The 19175-nt window shown below is 44.8% G+C and overlaps 2 protein-coding genes across 21 annotated transcripts in view; one reads left to right on the top strand and one right to left on the bottom strand.

Moving 5' to 3' along the window:
• Positions 1-1246: 1246 nt before the first annotated feature.
• Positions 1247-7375, bottom strand: ndufb2 (NADH:ubiquinone oxidoreductase subunit B2). 2 transcript variants are annotated; one of them, XM_055937534.1, is made up of 5 exons: positions 7272-7375; positions 2448-2684; positions 1927-2071; positions 1690-1782; positions 1247-1339 (listed from the first exon to the last, which is right to left on the bottom strand). In XM_055937534.1, the coding sequence occupies exons 2-4, from the start codon at positions 2531-2533 to the stop codon at positions 1708-1710; spliced, it is 306 nt and encodes a 101-aa protein (XP_055793509.1). In that variant the 5' UTR covers positions 2534-2684; positions 7272-7375; the 3' UTR covers positions 1247-1339; positions 1690-1707. The 2 variants fall into 2 exon arrangements, with proteins under 2 accessions (XP_055793509.1, XP_055793507.1); XM_055937532.1 differs by having other exon boundaries at positions 1247-1782; positions 7272-7372.
• LOC129865062 (inactive histone-lysine N-methyltransferase 2E-like) overlaps positions 6283-19175 on the top strand; it is a 32155-nt gene continuing 19262 nt past the window's right edge. For 12 of the 19 annotated variants that reach the window (XM_055937527.1, XM_055937523.1, XM_055937526.1 and 9 more), the window contains exons 1-2: positions 6284-6632; positions 15591-15775. In XM_055937527.1, coding sequence (XP_055793502.1) covers positions 15705-15775 — 71 coding nt within the window. In that variant the 5' untranslated portion in view covers positions 6284-6632; positions 15591-15704. Of the gene's footprint in view, positions 7249-15590; positions 15776-19175 lie in introns of all 19 variants that reach the window. The other 7 variants (XM_055937524.1, XM_055937521.1, XM_055937509.1 and 4 more) reach the window with 6 other exon arrangements.

Below are 19175 nucleotides of genomic sequence, written 5' to 3'. Positions count from 1 at the left end.
TGAAGTGAGGTGTGTGTGATTTGGAATTGTAGTTATTCACTCTCAGGGAATGATGCCACAGATATGACCTCTGATTTAATCACCAGCTACATTATGTACACTACAAAGGCAAGTTCTTCCAACCAGACTCCTATTCCACTTCTTTCTTATCTAACTAAGCAGTTGTGCTTTGGAATTGACCAAGTTGAAGAAATCAACATGGTCATCTCTATTTGGAGATGATACCATCTATGCTCAAGCTCTGCCTAGCTACTCAACAAGTTTCACTCCACATCAAGACATTCAAAATCTTCCTTTTGACAGACCCCCCCCCCCAAACACCACTTGTACGTGTTGAGTTAAATGCTTGTCCTGACATCCTTAAACACTCTCTCGTCTACAGAGTATTTCACTGAATGACATCGACTTACTTAGTCACAAAGTAACTTTAATAGCACCCTTTGAACAGTATCTGACTTGAAAGCTGTGCTATGATTTCTACTTGCAGTGCACCTAACCTTGGTGTAATTGTGGTCTATCACTCAGCTCTTAATGAGATTTCCCCTAATGACTAAGTAACGGATGTGAAATGGCTAGCCAGTTAGCGGGTACGCGCTACTAGCGTTTCAATCAGTTACGTCACTTGCTCTGAAACCTAGAAGTAGTGTTGCCCCTTGCTCTGCAAGGGCCGCGGCCTTTGTGGAGCGATGGGTAACGATGCTTCGTGGGCGACCGTTGATGTGTGCAGAGGGTCCCTGGTTCGCACCCGGGTCGGGGCGAGGGGACGTACTAAAGTTATACTGTTACATAAGATCACACTACTTTCATGTCTTCCCCTCCACAGAATAGTGTTGAATCCTATTGCCAGACATTTCCATGAACACTACACCTTAACTCTTATTGCATGTTCAAGTCCTCACCACTCGTCTGTGTAATAACAAGCACAAGAGCTAGCCTGCAGGCAAGGTTTGTTATTAGCAGCAGTTCTCTCATTGTACAGTATTTACCGTAAACTCTTACATGCAAATCTATTTGCATTTGTTTTTTCTATCAATGGTCATGTTTCTTCTCTGTGCATTCGTTCTTCAGATGGTTTGATTTAAACCATAAACACTGGCTCACTGTTACTTAATGCATTTAAAAAATGACCTGTAAATATAAAAATGAACTGATTCTGTTATTGTTATTACAGGAAATAACTAGAACAAGGAGTTATTATACACATTCAAAAACAGTCATTGAGTTCCATATGTACACACCCCAAAGATATGTTTTTGAATAAATTTAATTTGTCTATGTACAACAAAGCCTCTCGGGACACCCTTAACCTCCAGGTAGACTGGGCACACACACACAAGGTCTAGAAATGCAAGAAATAGAGAAGTACTATTAAAATATAATTATACCTATGGTTTCAAACAATGCTTAAAAAACATGCCACTGCTACAGTAAGGAACCTAATTGAAATGGGCATATTAACACATCTTGATACAGAAGGGCTATAGTGCATGAACAATCGCCTACACAATTGCATTACTGTACTAACTGAATAAGCATTCCATTTCCCATCCTAATGTGTATAAAACCAACAATTTATGACTATCCGTTGTGTGATGGACACAATCTTTCATCAGAGGACCAGACATTCTTATTGATGCGTCACAGATCCTGCGGTGGAGAAGACTGATGTAGACAGGACAAAAGGCACACCTGGGGGTAGAGGGCCCCTCATTCCTCATTGTCAGCTGGGATCCCCAGTTCCTCATCTGTCCATGCGGATGCATCAGGCCATGGGAAGTGACCCTGAGAGAAGAGGCATCATGGGGTTAAGTCTGCTTGACAGACACCGGCTTTGTCTCCATCCTTTACTCTATGAACTGACAACTAGATCGGACAGGACATACCAGGCATAACTATGATTAGGAGCCTAATCTACATTTAACTCACCATTACTGCATCTGGGTCATGCCAGCAGTGCCACAGGATCCAGAACCACATGGCACTGCTGAGGAGCTCTGCTTGGAACGTCTGGCTCTTGGTGAGTTGTGGGAATTGCCTGTACTGGGCCTCTATGTGTGGTCCACCACCAGCTCTGAAAGTTAACAGAAAACCAGAGCACTGATGGTATCACTGTATACATCCTATCACCGTATACCAGTATAATGTAGCTACGCTCTACACATTTGATTAAACCCAACAACCCAATGGGTTAACATCTGATCATGGCGCCTACCTCTGGACATCTGTTTGGTAGGCCTTCTGTCAGACTACTAGCTAGTTGGTTAACTTGTAAGCTAGTTATAAGTTATAGCCAAACGTTAATGTTTAAAGCTAAGAAGACAGTGATATGTGTACAGCTGACGTGTGATTGATAATGTTTATTTAATTATGAAGGACGATATTGAAGTCAACCTTTCGTCGTTAGCACATAGCTAGCTAACGTTTATAACACCAGTAACGCTACTTACTTTCGGGTTACTATTTTCTGAGGTCCACGTGTCAGAAGCTGCGCCCCGGCCCTAAGGACACTCATTGCCCTTCCTAAAGAAGACATCGTTTTTTCTTTCTTCCCCCAGTGTTGTTTTCTCAAAATGTCGTTCCACCTTGACACAGAGGGCGACCAACCAACAACGAGCGCTATGATTGGTCGAGATGGAGGGTTGTCCAGAAAACGGATCGACTCGTGTTGCTTCCACTTTTGCACACTAGATGGAGACAAAACACTTTACATAAGTGTATATGTATATTAGGTAGTTATTGTAGATTTGTTTATGCATCTATGTATGAAACTCTTAAAAGGGAATCGTATAGCAAATATTTGGGAAATGTGTATTTAATTTTTCATATGAAAATGTAATGCTGGAAGGTTGTGTTGTGACATGGTGAATTAATGCATGCGTGCTTCTGTGCAAACTTTTAGAAACTGACAACTGAGCAAGGACGTTTGGTGGTCATGGCAGTCCTTCCAATTTCCTTCCTTTTGAGTACAGGTTTTATGTTGGAACGTCATGCACCTCCTTCCTTTGATGTTTACATGTCTTCCATGACATGGGTGAGTGGTGCCCAGTAGCATAGTAGTAGAAAATGCAGTGCATTTGTTTTGCATCCAGTATAGTAAATTAAGGTGGAGGGATATTATAGGACGGCAGTCAGGTTTAATGAAAAAAATCAAGCGACAAAAGACAGGCACAAATGGTTAATGAGCATTTAAATTAAGAGAGCAGTTCTTCTCTTGGGTAATTGTGAAGAGTCTATTCGCCATTTACTGATTAATGAATCTGAGAACCGAGTGGGACAACATGGCGGACAAGCTCTAAGCTCCCTATCGACAGCTAAGCGGTTTGACAGTTGCTTTTGTCCTTGGGGAAACTCTTGCAAAAATATCAAATTAGCAATTAACTTCGCGTTCCATCAGTTGTAATGTATCCAGTTGTAATCGAATTGTTACTTTAAAGTCCTGCAGAAAAGATTATTTCCTTTCATGCCAATGTTCAGTTCAGCTTTTGTTGGCCTCTTTTACATTTTCATAGACATTGACCGTTACTTTCCATCCATCCATGTTTCGACTTATGTAGATAAGTTGGCTCGTCAGTCTACATCTCGGTTTAAATGCCAGAATAGGAAATACATAAACAATATAGTATAAACTGACAAGACCAAACACGACTTTACGACAAACGAGTACAGTATGGTTCAGAAACTATGTTTCAGCAATCCTCTCGGGAGTGCGCGCAGTGCCGCTACTTAGTCAGTGCGCTTTATGCACGTGCATGATCGTTAACGGCAGGCGCCATCTTATTTGCCACCAGCTGCGTTGTTGCAATTTCACAAAAATAACGGAAAGTGATCTATAGCTATCTGCATACAATACGTTGAATAGCGAGTTAATTTGAGTAATTCCTGTCGTCGAACAGCAATAAATTGCTCATCCCGTATTTATCTTGCATTTTAATGCATTGTTTTTCTTGACTCATCCCTAATGGCGCCTGGCTCTGCAAATTCTCCGGTTGCGCCACTCTCCCCTCACAGCTCAGAACCCGCCTACAACCGATGTCCGAATGATGTCATCAGAAGCCAACCATTTCTGCAAAAACAGGCCAATTCATGCATCATTGGCTGAGAGCAATGTCAATCTATCAAAACAAGAACGCCATTTTACGAAAACGAGAGAACGCTATATTTTACCACCGAATCTCATCCCAATCAAACTGCCCGGAAACCAACTAGGCTGCTTCTTGATAACGTCTCCAACTATTGTTATAATTAAAACCCTACACTCTGAATCAAGTACAAAAATATATATATACCGTATTATAGCCAACGACTGGTGTACAATATCACCTACGTTCGCTATAAGATTTCCGAAAATGATTGTAGTTGTAGCAGTTATGAAGGCTCATCTACTCTGTCAAGACGATCTGATACAACCAACAGACGAGAAATCCCAGCAAACTGCGAGTTCAATTTCAGTATTACGCGTGCGCGCGGGGATGCAGTTTGGCTAGATATCAGTGGGGGAGGGGACGTCGAACTGTAATTTCATGTGAACAGGCAATGACTGTATATGTGAACAGGATTGGAAGATTCGCAGGAGCCACTGTATTTTAGCCTTAATTCGAACAACACGTACACGACATGTCCAACGGATTTTTAGATACATTGTTGGACGCACCTCTTTAGCTCGAAGAAAATTAATCTGTGTGGATGAAATACTCTGAAAATTGGACATGGAAACGTTTTACTTTACACATGCAACGATCCGTTTGCCTTGACCTCTTAATTGTAGCCTATACGCATTGTTGTCAGTATTATTGAACTAGGCCTACATGTAACATGTATTCATAATAGTGCAGTTTTTTTTGGAAGACTGGAATAATGTAACAGCAATTATGAGTAAAATGTACTTGTTAACAATAGCACGATGCTTACATTTGTAGATTGTGTTGATATTGGTCAGTATTGCCTGCCACACACCGTGCCTTCAGTTAAATCAAAGAAAGCATGGGCTCGTGTGTAAGTGGGTTACATAAGATATTTGTTTCCTCCTACTGCCTTGGGCAGCAGATTTAGATGCTAATTTCGAACTCTGGTAACTAGGGCCTAATAATTGCCATTCATGAGTTTGTTTTATTTGTAGCAGATACAGAAGGTGTGTCATGGACCTCAGTGACAATACAATATTTTTCTGTTTGTTTTACTATTTTAATAAAGTTTCACATTTTGCAGCAGGATCATCTATAAAAGTGAAAAGAACACTTGAATCTTTGAGACATGAGCGATGGTGAGATGGCAGACCATAGATATAGTACATGGAATGTCTCTGTGCGGGACATCATGGTCATATGGTTGGCAAAAGCACATCAGATTGCTTTGCAGTTTAGAGAAGTGGGAAACAGGAGGGAAAGGGCTGAGAATTCAACAAGTTCCTCCAGAGGAAGTAATAAAAGCAACCAGACTTTGTCCTTGGCTGCTAAGAAACTGCATTGACTACACACACAGTGCTTGACTTGGACTGAAATACTGTAGGGTGCCAGTACTCATTTTGGGTACTGTTAATATTTAGGTGCAGGAGCTCCACAATACTTTTGAGCTAATATTCTATAGGAGGTGCAGGAGCTCAAGCAGTAGATAATCTGAAGTGTCAGTACGCAGCTCCAGTAAACATCTGCCCAAATCAAGCACTGACCACCCTAATTTTACCCCCTCACACATCAAAGTGTACAAATTGTTCTCAGATGTTGAAAAGAAAAAACACATACAGGACTATGTACATGAGTTTAGTCTATGCCTTGTATTGTCTGTCATGTATTGTAATTTTGTGTTGCACCATGTTGCTTGATCTTTCAAGCAGTTGAAGGAAAATGTAAATGTTTATGAAATGTTTTAATTGACAATAAAGAGGTATTATTCCATTCATGGTAATGGATTAATTTTTTATGAGTTGCTGAACGCATGAGAAGCTGTACTCACACAATCTGAGATGTTGATTCTTATCAATCCTATGAATGTTTACATTTGTTATAAATTAAGTTTGGAGATCATATTGTATAAATTAGGATTATAAACAAGAGGGTATTTATATATATTCTAGAACCAACTCGTTGCAACTGAACTCACATAAATCCTGCATAGTGGCATCATAGCGGCAAGATTTGGACTACAGACACAAAACTACAGAACAGGCAGGGCACGGACGCGTGAACGCGCATGTAGCCATCTCATTTCACGGCGCCCCTGTAATCTTGGGCTTGTGGACCCCGGAGAATGTAGGGGCGGGGCTCGGGTTAGGGGTTGATGGGGCTGGAGGAGGCGGAGTCACGGCAGTCCTGCCAGGGCCGCCATTTTTGCAAAGGGAAAAGAGACAGGGTAGAGGGGATCTAATTTCCAACAGTCGGCGTAGGTAGGGCACAATTTTAACGGTTCGGAACTGTCTGTCATTATTGGGTTCCTATAACTACCAACGAAAATTAATTACAGCAGGGGGAGTCTCTCAAGAAGACTGCTATCAGTGTAAATATTTTTAAACCTTATAGAGCCGCAGTGTGGAGTGAAGTAGCTATTGTTTTGGTTGTGTAGAGAGCGAGGCTCTAGCGACGGGGGTCTCACCCAGGTCGCTGTTTCTTTATTCAGGGTATCTACAGTGGACCTTAACTGTAAGTAAAACGCTTTAAAACTACCTCATGGGTTGTCTTAGTTTCAAGAGCTCACCAAGTTAGTCTACCTAGCCAGCTTGCCGACTTGGTTTCTCATGGCTAGCTACTGTAGCTAGTAACGTTAGCTACGTGGATGCTGATGGCGCTATAGTTAGATGGAAGTTGATAATAACTAACTTTCTGGTAGGAAATTAGTTGGTTTTTAATATAAGTGAGACACTTACTTAGAATGTTAGTCCTGAATTATAGTATTGTTTTGGTATAACGTTAGCTTGTATTAGTTGGCTAGCGACTGTTAGCATTGGCTAGTTAGACAGTGCAGTGTTTAGCTAGCTAACGTTAGCGCATTTGAATTTGATTCAACTGGCTGCTTCTGAAACGTTAGCACGCTTACTTAGTTAATGCAGTTGAATAACATTGGATTGTTAATGAAGAGAAAGGGAAGCAATACTTTTTAAAACATGAACTATTTTGGCTAGTTAGCTATACCTGCAATGTCAGTATACTGTTGCAATCGAACGTAACGTTAACTAGGTGGCATGAAGAACTACCCCGCTCTCTTTTTCAACCAGCCCCCAAAGGATGGTCAGTTTGCCAATATACTCCCATGCAATAGGTTAGTGGTAAAATTGTACTTACAGAACAAGTAAATCATGAATTGTATTGCAGTATTTGTTGGACTGGCTTGGTTTAACACATCCGTGCTCGTTATCTAGTTACAGATTTTCATATGTGATTGGAAGTACACTTCTTGTTGATCCTATGGAGGTTTATTTCCGTTTATGATTAACTAGCCAGCTAGTCCACAAAATGTGGTGTTGCGCAGAGGACACTGACAGGGCTTTTGTTTACATATACAGTTAGATAACAAAAGACTACGTATAATCTGGAAATTGTAGTTGCATTATTTTTCTGATCAAAGTTCAATCGCATGTCCACAATTGTGTAAATGCTTTTTTAAAATATATCTCAAAACTAGAGGCCTCCTCAGTCTCGAGATGAACAAACGGCTATTGGACCGATAAACACCCACCATTCTATTTTGTTCCTAGTTGACAAAAGCATTACATCCCTTAATTTAGATTCAGAGGGTATGTGGTTTAACTGCTGCAAACGTGGGGGGAGGGGACAGTCAAATCGGAGAATCTTGCCTCCACTGACAATATAGCTTTTTTGACCGTTTAAACTGTGCGATTGGTTACAATAGATTGTCTCGATGTTATCTCAAAGTGAAATCAAACTGCGAGAATGTATATTCAGCAAGTGTGTTAACTTTGAGCATTGTTCACACCATGACGTGCCAAGTTGCTTTACTAACTTAGGTAGCTAATCTTTCAATGTTCAAGCCCTCGTTGCCCAGCGTAACGACGTTTACCGCAGTTCGAATGCTAATATTAGCTAGCTAAGTATTACAACTGATGTAGCAGTCTGGTAGTAGTACAAGCTTCAAATATTGATACAATAAATAACTTATGTATATGTATTTTTTCAAGACGAAGAGGCCCAATGTTATTTGTTAGCCGCTAGCTACGTAGCTTGAGAAAATGGTTCCTTTGCCGAGGCTTGCTAGCCAACGTTTTGTTGCTCTGAATGCCATTGCAGCTAGCTAGCATGACTCGTTAGCTAACCAGCTGGCTAAATTATCGACGATATTCTCAATTTTTCTAACAATAACTACACATAAACGGTATCGACAGATTGATACTTAAGTAAGAATGTCTGAAAGACGATTGATTGCTTTCTTGGGGATTTTCTTCTCGTGGCGAGGGTCCCCCAGTTACACGGTTTTCTCGCTGTCCTTAGAAAAGCGCTATGAAAATGGCGGCTTGGCTTGATGTTGTGGTAATTTAATAGCTATGTTCAGCCCTTCACACCCCTATCGGCTGAGCTGACTGCAGCGCCGATACACATTCACGGGCAAGCTAGTGCACAATGGGATAGATTAACAAGGACTGCTTTCTGTCGTACATTAAAATAGTGACAATGTCCGCCTTTGATATAAAAATACTTGTCAGGTCATACGTTTGAGATTCACTGGCCAACTGTCTGGTTAGCTATTAGTTCCCCCCCATGTCGTTCAATCACATTTCTTTGCTAATATTGTGCTTCGTGATGCATTGTATTTGAAGAGCAGGATGTATATACAGATACTACTACAACGCAATATACGTCAGCTCAGATTTGTAGTTGTTGAATTTGGCTATGTTATTAGCAGGTTGTCATATTGAGGAGTTGCATAACAGGATATGAACGCAGCACTTTGTATAAAGAACAATGAGGTTTATTGTCACCCCCACTCTTCTTTGACCTCATGCTTTGTCCAACACTAAACATTCCCACAAGTTGGACCAAGTTACCACATTTAACAGTAAGTGGGCTACTAGTCTAACTCATGTCTGTAGAAAGCAACATGATGACTAGGCAGGACGTTTTTAATATCTCATAACTCACTATCATTAGGCTACCCATTCTCTCACTGTGGTAGAATTGTAGGTTCATAAACCATCAATGCTATTTTATGGGGTAAGCATGTATATGTAGTTAATAAGTAGTGATTATCTAAAGGTCAGCTCAACTGAGGGGGAAAGCATTATACTGATTGTGGATATGAACCATAGAACAAGCAGGTCACAACAACCATGGTGTGTGTCATTATGGCTGGAACTATGTGCTTGTGTAATATTTACCAGTGTTCGGGTATGACTAGTACAAGAAACGGTCATTAAATTAGCTAGGAAGATTTCAGTGTGGTTAGGTCTAGCTCTTTGGAACATAGGCTACTTTGTCTCAATCGTATTTTCCAATTCAGAAAATTGGCCCAATTCACATTAAATTCATGAATAGATAAACAACAGGCTGTTTCCCAAGTCCTACCTGGTGGTCAGATGCGTTGAGTTTTGTGAAGGGGGAATGAAACAACAGCTGTGACTTGGTTATTTCCCTTTGACATTGACAAAGACCTGCTGCCCTCCTCTTGCCCCTCCCCCTCTCAGCTCCTCACAGGCTCAGAACAGATGCCCTTCATCAAATAACCCAACAATGAAAATAAATGGCCAGTTTTTTTGTCTGTTTTGGTGATCGTGTTGAAAGTTCAGCTCTATATCACACATTATAGAAATGAGAAGGAGCCCCAGTGCCACAACAAGGCTTTTTAAACTTGCCTGGCTACACCTCGCACGTACACGCGACTCCAGTTTGCCCAAACAATCTTCTCCTGACAATGCATGTCTTTCCTTTCATGTGTTGTGACATTTTTCCATCAGCTCAGGCCCCATTCCCAGTAGTGTGGCTCAGTCCCCTGGTGGTGATTCTAGCTTTGGGATGGTGTGAGGCAGGCAGCTCTACACTGCTAAATTCCCTCCCTACTGGCCTGTGAGACAAACTAAAGAAGCTGGATACTTCTCTGTGGCGCAAACTTTGGCAGCCTCTGTCGAAATGCCAGTTTGAGACAGTCGCCCAGTGTTTTTTTTTCTCTCCTCCTTTTTCCTCATGACCCCATGTTGCCATAGCCTTGTAAGACGACACTCCTCCTTACATGAACAGAAAATTATCTGGATTTGTGGCCATCTTGGATGGAGACTGCCGAGAGAGACGGCCATTAATCTATTCTGTTTTGGTTCACCAGGACGGCACCAATTAGGCTTCTGTGTCCTTATGAGGCGAGGGTTATGTTAATTCCCCCTCTGCCAATTGAGGACAGGAGGCCAAATCATTGGAGGCAGAGGTGTTTTCAGTTTTCCCCACAGTGAGCCTGTGCAGCTGCTCTCTTTCTTTCTCTAGAGGAGCCTAGTGAGAGGGCTGTGTCGGCTATCGTCACTGCCACAGCTGACTGACTGACACTCTGATACAGGCACTCATTTGCTTGTGACTCCTGATCTTTCTTTTCACGGACACAGGTGCTTGTTTCACAAATGCTTGTCAACAGTGGGGGTAAAGTGAGGCCTCAGACTGCTGTACGCTGCTCCCTCTAGTATTTCCACAGCTTAGGTTTGCGTAGTGGGATTCATCCTCCACCAAATGAATGATGTCACGATACGTTTTGATGTCACTCATGCAGTGGAGACCTAGGTGCAGAGAGACCTTGGGAGACTTGGGCCCCTGCCGGGAAGTAAAATAGACACTGGTTTGAACCGCTCCGTTCGTCAGAACAACTGCAGGCTGGAAACCTCTGACAAGTAACGAGGCCTGTGTGTATGGATGTAGCTGGCACAGTAAAAAACTGTTTCCCTTGATGTTTGCCTCCCTGAGTTCCGCAAAACAAATCTCACTTTTGTGCGGACATGTTATAAATACTGGATGAGAGCGGGCCTGCTGTGTCTAATCAGAGGCTGGTATATAATACACAATCCACAGTCACCTACCTCTTCTTTCTCTTAAAGGGACAGTGGCCTCTGATCTGTCCTGGTACTAGACGTCATGCTACCATAACCATGTCACGGTCTCGTAGCGCCTCACACACTGACTCACACTGCATTCTCTAGTTCTCTAGACAGAAGAAGGCCACAGCTCAATGGGGCTAGTGAGAATCTATTGACTTCCTCTCTGCCTGCCTCATCCTCCACTGTAAAGAGTGCCACTTGTGTTTGTGTTGCTCCCTCTGTCCCTGGAGAACAACAGACTCCATCCTGAAACTATCCTCTGTATAGATATAGCTGGCTGACAACAGTACACTGCAAGCCTAGGTAGTTTTACCCCGTGGGGCTGCCTGGCTCTAAGCCTCCAGTGTCCTCCCTTTCTGTGTAGAGCTAGAGTGTCCTCATGGGAGGCTGGCCTTGCTCTGGGGCCCAGCACGGTCGTGTAGGTCACACACAAGAGGTGGAGAGGGAAACAGGGTTCAGGTAAACTGTTTTTGCAGTGTTGGGCTGTAATGGATCCCTTGTTAAATGGGCCTTTCACTAGTTAGACTACCTCCCAAATAGGTGGCCTGATGCTTCCCTAGCCCCGCCCACTTCCCGTTGCTGTGCTACATGCTAACACTACTTACTTAGTGCAGGGCACGCTGGGTACCGGGCAGACTTAGTGGAGGCGAGGGTGAATGTGGTGATTGATCATGGAACTGTGCTGTAATGGGGCTTGAGTGTCTCTGACCAGGGCTGGGCAATATGGCCAAAATATCATATCACTTTATTTTTCAAATTTTTGATGGTATTTAGTGTTTAAAAAAAGAAAAAAGTTGTAAATTAGCTTTGAGTAGTGTGAGGCCCTAGGGTGATTTCAATGAGTCTTTCTCCATTCAGAATATTTTTGGATGAGGTTGAAAACAGTATAAAACAATTTCCTGCATTTTTATCAATTTCTGCATTTCCTGCTCTCATTTGAGATCATTTCCACACTGCCATGTAGGGCTGCACGATATGGGCAAAAAAAACTAGGCCTAATTTTTAACTAAATGTTGCAATTGTGATAATTGCGCCCCAATTTCTCTACGATTAACGCCAGGCACAGGCATTTGAGCAGGTCAGTCTCATTTTATTTGGTTTGATTAGTTGGCCTTTCTTTCCTAATATAGACACGACTGAGTCACACAGGTGGACATGCGAGCTCAACGCAAATCTATGATTTTGTTTGTCGTCGGTCATCCTTATCAAATTTAAGAATGTCAAATGGGGCCGTGCTGTGTTAGGGAGTGGAGGAGGGTGTACAGAGGGAGAGTAGGGCTGCCCCAAACCAGCTGTCAGAACCTGGATGTACTGCACTGAAAACCCTGGCTGGCTGGCTGTACCCTGCACCTGAGATGGGAGATCCCTCCTTTACCCCCTGTGTGTGTTTGTTTGACATGGTACAAGCCCAAAGTGTGTAGGCTGATGTGTGTAGAGTAGCCTCTAGGGCACACTGTCTCTCTCGCACACACAGTGCTGGCCTGGGGCCATTGTCTGCTGGTTAGTGTGCTCTGCAGAGCGTGGATGTGGACAATGCAATATCATTCTCTCTCCAATGCCTTTTAGTGCAGTTTTCTGCTGCGCTATAGGTGGTCAACGGGTAAACACCACAGTGGAACTTGTCTATTCGCTGCTAGTGGCGCCCAATCTTATACACACAATGTAGGCCTACATCTCTAATGTCCTGTATTATTGATGTATGGTTTCACCTTCAGAGTTAAAGCACAGAGGGAGCCCTGGCAGCTTGGGCACAGTGATTAATGAAGGACAGCTGCTGCAGAGAGTAGCCCTGTTTGGGCACTGTGAAAGGAAGGGTTGTGACATTCTAATGGTGCCTTTTTCCAGTGTATAGGAGTGTCTTTATTTTGTGTGTGTGTGTGCGCGCTCATGGCTGGCTGCTGCGATGACTCAGCCTATGGGGATGGTGTGAAGTCACTTCAGTTCTCTGTTGGGAACTTAGAGGGAAGGAGGAGCGCAGCTTCAGTTAGAAGCCCGTCTTTATGTCCATCGTTCTCTTCTCCCGGCTCAAAATCAAACACTGAGACTTGGCCCAAAGAGCCTCAATGAAAACAAGCTCTGACGTACGGTGGCTCCAACTAGCCTAGCACGAGGGAGCGTGTGTGTGAGTTTCCCCTGCTGAATTTAGTAGAGTGACTGGTCTGTCTGAAAAGGAAAGTTATTCCCCCACACAATGATGTGACTATGGCCTTAGTGAGGAGGGGAGATTGGGAAAGGGAGGAGGGCAAATGAGAAGAGGGAGGGGAGTGGGCCCAGCTCTCGTCTCTGCTCTACTCTCCCACAGTCTCAGAAGGCTGCTGTGCCTGTGCTAGAGGAACCCTAGTGCCCATACAGGAGTTTGGGCGCCTCCCCCACCGCTTTCCCAAACAGAGGGTAGATGGATCATTTGGAAGGCTCCCTGCAGCGCTGTGAGATCCGTGATGAGAGAACCTCAGAACGAAAGGGGGAGTGGGGGACAAGAGAGCTATAGCTTTCCTCCTCGCTTGACTAGCTAGTGTTCTGCCATTATAATTTTTTTGCTTTGTCTTTCTCTCCCCCATCTCCCTCTTGTACTCTCCCCTTTCCCCTTCACCATTCTCTCTCTCAGCCTTTCTCTATCTCTCAATTCAATTTGCATGATGTAACAATGTACATATTGCCAATTCTTACTTTGGATATTTCTCTCAGCCTGTCTCACAGCCTCTCTCAGCCTGTCTCACAGCCTCTCTCGCTCTCTCTCTCTTTGTAATTAGCAGCCCTGTCTGCGGCACTCCCCTTCCCTTCCATACTCTGAGGTTTATTTAGGAAGTGCAGGGAGGAGAGAGATCCGGCGGGGGTGGGGTGGATGGGGCACAGCGAGGGAGGGCAGAAGGAGCGAGGTGGAGGGAGCGTTTGTCTTTTTCCTCTGCTTTTTTTGGCATGTTGGTCCCGTGTGACAGACGGCTCCACTAAAGGAAGTGGGAGGAGCGTCGGAGGCAGTCACAGCACTCAGATTTAGTCAGGAATGCTGTACTGTACTCGTTAGCCTTTTTTCCAACCCCCCCTTTTGTGTGTCTTGAATGTTTCTGGCCCCCGGTGCAGTGCCTGTAGCTGTGTGTGTGCTTGCGCCCCTGGGTGCCTCCCAGCAAAGGAATGTGTGCAAGGGTCTAGAAGGAGAGGGGGTTTGGTTTATCTGTCTGTGCGGGGGGGGGGGGGGGGGGGGGGGGGGCGTTGTGAGCTGAGCATGCGTGTGTGCATTCCTGAGCAGTGACAGCAGGATTCCCTGACAGAGGCAGAGACGATCACAGCAAAACTCTTGGAAACAGACGGCCTGTTTCCGAAGGAAGGGATTTTTACTACACCAAAACATAGTGAGCCTTTGAAATACCACAAAGGGGTTTTATGTCATTTCAGTGGTCTGGCCAACAATCGGTTTCTATTGTTAATTGAGCCACACAAAGCTGTGCTGTGATATGGGCCCTGCTGTTTAAAGGGACTGTAAAAATGTTTCAGTGGTCTAGTAAACCTGAAATGTTCAGATTTTTATAGCAATGTGTCTTGAGATGAGAGTTCTCTTTGCTATAGGGCTGGTGCACGCACACACAGAGGTGTGAACTCCATCCTATTTTGTCTGGGCATGTGTCCCTCCCACTAATCCCACTTATCAACAACGCTGTGCTCTCAGTATCAGGGCCAGCCCATATGCCCCTGTCTGGACACATGCATTGCATTACGTAGGCTATAAGCTATAATAGCCTGTACATTACCACCCTCTGTTTGTGTATAGGCTAATTGGGACAGGTCTATTTAATCTATGTACATAGCATTGTTATTGCCTGTTAGCGGGAGTGGCTACCTCTGTCTGTCAACCTACGATTTAGTCCCTCGTACTACTTCTCTCTTCATCCGAGAGAGGCTGCAGTCTGTCTGACACCTAATGGAGTTAATTATTGACTTAGTCTTTCTATGCATCTTCTGTCCACCTGCAATGCTGAACAAACAGTGTGAGAGGGGGAGAGTGAGACAAGATGCCTATTTAACACTGGCTTTCACATCCAGACAGCCAGGGGCTTGTGACAGCTCTAATTACATCGTTAAAGGATTGTGTTTTAGAGAGCGAGAGTGTATGTGTGTGCCGTGCGTGCGTGCTGTTCTGCTCAATAGAACAATATTGCTCTGTGAAAAGATGGCCTCTCAGTGTTGCGTTTTTCTTTCCCCTCCATCAATGGCCGCCAGGCAGAGCTCTGTGTTCTCTCACACCCCCTTGTGGTGGAACACTGCCACCGCAGCATCCTGCATTCCTGGCAGTCTGTGTATATTGCTCCTCTTCCCCCTTACAACCATTAATGTCTCAGGTAGCCAGTGAGGTGGGCGAGGGTTCTCTTTGAGAGCTTTACTAGGGAAATTCCCATCATGCTGTTCGTTTTCCATGTCACTAGCAGTTAGCAAGTACCCTGCATCTCACACAGCTGAATTTATGAATCATGGTGATTCCTGGAAATACCCCAGTTTTCAGTCTGTCTGATCTAGTTTCAGATAGGTGACTGTCCCCTTTTCACCATGCTAACTCCCTTGTTGTCTCTCTCCCTCTGTGTGTTGGCAGGCCTTGTGGATGCACTTAGATGTCTGCAATGAGTGCTGTGGCTGGCATGCCTCAGTGTTTTGGACTCCCATGCTCTGGACTCAGTAGAACAAGAATTGATCAGCAAAGAACGTCATGAGCATAGTGATCCCTGTAGGGGTGGACACAGCAGACACCTCATACCTGGAAATGGCTGCAGGCTCAGAGTGAGTATACCGTCTTCAGGCCCAAACCAACATCTCATGATTCATCTCACCCTTCTCTTACTCTCTCTATTCTCCTTTTCACTCATTCTCTGCCTCTCCTCCATTGTCTGCTGCTGTCATCTCCCCTCCCATCTCTTTCTCACCCACTCTTTTTTTTATTTCATCCTTTCTCCCCCGCTTCCTCATTCACTTTAATTGGGCCTGTCATCTGTCTGTGTCTGTCGACCATATCTCCCCCTTACGGCCTTAAGCTCTTTCTGTCTCTGTGTGTCTCTGTCTCTGTGTGTCTCTGTCTGTCTCTGAGTGTGTATCTCTCTCTCTGTGTGTGTGTGTGTGTGTGTGTGTGTGTGTGTGTGTGTGTGTGTGTGTGTGTGTGTGTGTATCTCTCTCTCTGTCTTTCTCTGTGTGTGTATCTCTCTCTCTGTCTTTCTCTGTGTGTGTATCTCTCTCTCTGTCTGCCTCTGTGTGTGTGTGTGTATCTCTCTCTCTGTCTGCCTCTGTGTGTGTGTGTGTATCTCTCTCTCTGTCTGCCTCTGTGTGTGTGTGTGTGTGTGTGTGTGTGTGTGTGTGTGTGTGTGTGTGTGTGTGTGTGTGTGTGTGTGTGTGTGTGTGTGTGTGTGTGTGTGTGTGTGTATCTTTCTCTCTTGTCTATCTCTGTCGTCTGTCTCTGTGTATCTCTCTCTCTTGTCTATCTCTGTCGTCTGTCTCTGTGTATCTCTCTCTCTTGTCTATCTCTGTCATCTGTCTCTGTGTATCTCTCTCTCTTGTCTATCTCTGTCGTCTGTCTCTGTGTATCTCTCTCTCTTGTCTATCTCTGTCGTCTGTCTCTGTGTAATTCTCTCTCTTGTCTATCTCTGTCGACTGTCTCTGTGTATCTCTCTGTCTGTCTCTGTGTTTCTTTCTCTCTGTGTGTGTGTGTGTATCTCTCTCTCTGTCTCTCTATATGTGTGTATCACTCTCTCTGTCTGTTTCTGTGTGTATCTCTGTCTGTCTGTGTGTGTGTGTATCTTTCTCTCTTGTCTATCTCTGTCGTCTGTCTCTGTGTATCTCTCTCTCTTGTCTATCTCTGTCGTCTGTCTCTGTGTATCTCTCTCTCTGTCTGTCTCTGTCTGTCTCTCTATATGTGTGTATATCTCTCTCTCTGTCTGTCTCTGTGTGTGTGTGTGTATATCTCTCTCTATGTCTGTCTCTGTGTGTGTGTGTATATCTCTCTCTCTGTCTGTCTCTCTATATGTGTGTATATCACTCTCTCTGTCTGTCTCTGTGTGTATCTCTCTGTCTGTCTCTGTGTGTGTGTATCTCTCTCTATGTCTGTCTCTGTGCTGCATTGTCTCTGCTCTAGCCCTGCTGAGGGGCTCCATAGCCCTGCTGTCTGCTGTAAGGGACAGGCTTGGTCAATCACTGCCATTGATCACATACATAGCACTCACCGTCTCACACCCATCACTTCCCATAAACATTCTCAATGCCCTAGCTATTAATCTGACCAGACCATCCACTGTTCACTTTCTGTTTCTGAGTTGCTTCTGTGTAATACAATGTCAGTGTAGCTAATGTCATGATTTTATAATGACACCACCAGGTGGAGGGAGAATTTTACTCTGAAAATGACGCACCTGATCCTTGTCTGTACGCTGTGCACCTTGTTAGGGAAGTGGAGCCTGGCACCATGGCAACAACAACATACCACCCTCCTCACAGTATTCCCTATACCCTCCGCAGGGATACAGGCAAAGTATTACAGACAAATAAGAGAGACCTCCTCTGTGCTCCTGTGGTTGAAGAATAGAAAGGTCTCCTTTTAGAGGGCTTGTCTCTTTAAATGGGTCCGTGTCACTCCCCCCCAGCCTTAAGAGCTGTTGCAGTCGGCCACTCATGGTTGCCATGGAAACCTCCCCAATGTCTCCCTTCCGCAATGCGCAGGGGCCATTGCCATGGTCACCGGGCTGAATGACAGGTGGCCCTCTTGCGGTTAAGGCGTCTTAAATGGTTCCCGTAGCGCTCACCTCTCTTTCCCCCTCCTCCCCCCCTCCAGTCAGCTTTTTACAGGGCCGTGTCTCAGCCCAGGGCCCTTCTGTTCGTAGTTGTGGGTTTTAAGCCCTCTCTCTCTATCCTCTCTCCTCTCCGCGGCGGCCTACCCCCTGCCTGATGCAAGCTTGAATTGGGCCTCCAATGTGAGGGAACACAGAGTATAGCTGGCTGTCTGTAAACACACTCACACACAAGACTACCTACCGCCAGCGTGCCCACAGACCAGGGTAGTTCTCATCTAGCCCTCTTCCTTCCACCCTACTGATAAAACAAGTCTTGGATCCTTGTTGCTCTTCGAGGCCCTCGTGTTCTCAACACTGGGCTGAGGTTAGCATTAGTGTGCTAACTTGCTAACCCTAGGAACAGCAGTACTACTCCCAGAGGAGCAGTCACTGCCTCTCCACCTCCCTCTGAAAGATGCAGCGTTGTGACGAGCAGGGGGATGCGCTGTGGCTGCAGACTGTGTGTGTCGTGACTTGCTGCGTGCGGCTGCCGTGTGTGTTATTCTAGCTACCCAGCGACACACGGGGCACAGTGTGCGTGCACTCGCTGACGGCTACAGTGCGTCGCCATGGCAGTGAGTGGAAACACTTTGGTGTGAAGGCGTTGCCTCTGGCTGTGCAGAAGTGCTCTCTCTCTGTGTGTGTGATCTCTTGCTCCATATTAAGCTCTCTCTTGAGCTGTGAGCTATGATTAGCACATGCCTAGCTGTCTGTTTAATTGAAACCTCCGTTCCATCTCTGTTGTCTCTCTCTGCTCTCTGAGTCTCCCGGTGTCTCACATCTCATAGCTTCCCCCTAGACGTGTGTGTGTGATTGACTATAGCATAATCTACTCTGGCTCTGTGTCTCTGTGCCTTCGTCCCTGACTTCCTATGAGACAGATATGATTGATGCAGTCAGTCTCAGTCCCTTTGGCCACTCGCACTGAGACCAAACATGGCCCCTCGCCATCCGTCAAACAAACTCACTCATCATTTGTTTGTTCTCTTCTCCTTTTTCTATCATCCCCCTCTCTCACCAGAGGGACTATCCCAGGAAAGCACAATAAAGCCCATTTTAATGACTCATCATACGATCACGGATTTAATTTTAATACATGAATGAGAACGTTCTCTCACCACTGAATGATGCATGCTGCATCCCTGCAAATCCCCGATTATGAAGTATAGATTTGACTCTAGTAAATCATTCACACTGTTTTCAGTAGCCTACTTGAATGTTTCTTTGGATTTGGGTTGGGTTACTTCTCTGCCCTGGGGAGGGTAGTGAAGTGTGTGTGTGTGTGTGTGTGTGTTTCAGCGAGTTATGTACACACACCTTCCCCGGGGCCCGCCCCTAGACCTTTTTACATACACTTATGTTTTCAG

Source organism: Salvelinus fontinalis, chromosome 11 (genome assembly GCF_029448725.1).
Source record: "Salvelinus fontinalis isolate EN_2023a chromosome 11, ASM2944872v1, whole genome shotgun sequence".
Taxonomy (NCBI): Eukaryota; Metazoa; Chordata; class Actinopteri; order Salmoniformes; family Salmonidae; genus Salvelinus; species Salvelinus fontinalis.
The sequence above is the reverse complement of the archived record's forward strand: the minus strand, read 5'-3'. Positions and strand labels throughout refer to the sequence as shown.